Here is a 1,121-nt window from a genome sequence, read left to right on the forward strand (position 1 = left end):
AAAGCAATAGAGAATGCACTGATGCATGCTCAGGCATCCAGGTAAGTAAATCCCAAAAGGCTGAATCTGTTGATCTGGACGTAGCGTTTTCAATGGGAGAAACATTCTCCTTCAGTCACTTGGATGAGTGAGGAAACATTTCTCCCACTGAAAACGTTACGTCCAGGTCAACAGATTCAACCTTTTGGAATCTAGAATGCAAATGATGGTTGATAAATAGCTATGTATGCAATGTGACCACTGGCTAAGTTAGGCCAATTCATAGCCAGTGGCCTCAAGGAACTTTATATTGCATGGTAAAGACCCTGCAATATAAAAGAAACCCCCAACAATCTAACGATCCCCTCTGAGCAAGCACTTGGCGACAGCGGGAAGGAAAAACTCCCTTTTAACAGGAAGAAACCTTCGGAAGAACCAGGCTCAGGAAGGGGCAGCCGTCTTCCACGACTGGTTGGGGCATAGATGGTACAAAACATGGACATAGCTTGTTCGTTGGAAACATGAAGCCAATACAGAAGAACCTTAAGTGTACATTCAGTCTGAAGTCTACCAGATGGCAACAGCTAGCCTGATGCAAACCTATAGAAATCTATAGGAAAACAGCTTTCTTTCTTGATCCACTCCTCCTTAGCACATCTGGTTTTTGAAGACTGGAGTTGGACACCCCTGTTCTATATTGTCTATGGGGCTTGAGGGGAAAGAGTTGTAATGGTGTATATACATGGGAAGTCGAAAGATGGGAGTGGGGAAGAAATGCTCAGTTCCCCTTACTTACTGCAAACTGACTTTCAGAAATGGGGATAGATGTAGTCAGAAAATGCAAAATACAAGGCAACACCTTGGAGCCATGTAGTCCATCCCCCATGATCCTCCACGTCTCTGGGTTGAAACGTCTCCTCTTGTGGAGTTTCCATGTGAGATGAACTTTCTGTAGGGATGTCCTTGTTTTTCTCCTCCAGGTCTGTAGTTTCGCTTGTTTTAATCCTCTCTTCCTTTTCAGTTGACTCATTGGATTCAGGTGTGAGCTCAAAACTACTTTGATGGGATTCACCTTTATCAATCTCTTGCATTTCTTCTTGCAGAGCCTGTTCATTTAGTCTCATTTCCTTCTGACAATCAGC

The 1,121-nt window shown here is 43.7% G+C and overlaps 1 protein-coding gene across 1 annotated transcript in view; it reads right to left on the reverse strand.

Annotated features, from left to right (window-relative positions):
- Positions 1-384: 384 nt before the first annotated feature.
- LOC102208967 (uncharacterized protein PF11_0207-like) overlaps positions 385-1,121 on the reverse strand; it is a 22,792-nt gene continuing 22,055 nt past the window's right edge. Inside the window, exon 2 of the mRNA XM_005752760.2 lies at positions 385-1,106. Within this exon, the coding sequence (XP_005752817.1) occupies positions 789-1,106 (318 nt within the window). The 3' untranslated portion in view covers positions 385-788. The remainder of the gene's footprint in view (positions 1,107-1,121) is intronic.

Source organism: Pundamilia nyererei, unplaced genomic scaffold (genome assembly GCF_000239375.1).
Source record: "Pundamilia nyererei isolate P.nyererei 1_Seehausen unplaced genomic scaffold, PunNye1.0 scaffold00378, whole genome shotgun sequence".
Classification (NCBI taxonomy): domain Eukaryota; kingdom Metazoa; phylum Chordata; class Actinopteri; order Cichliformes; family Cichlidae; genus Pundamilia; species Pundamilia nyererei.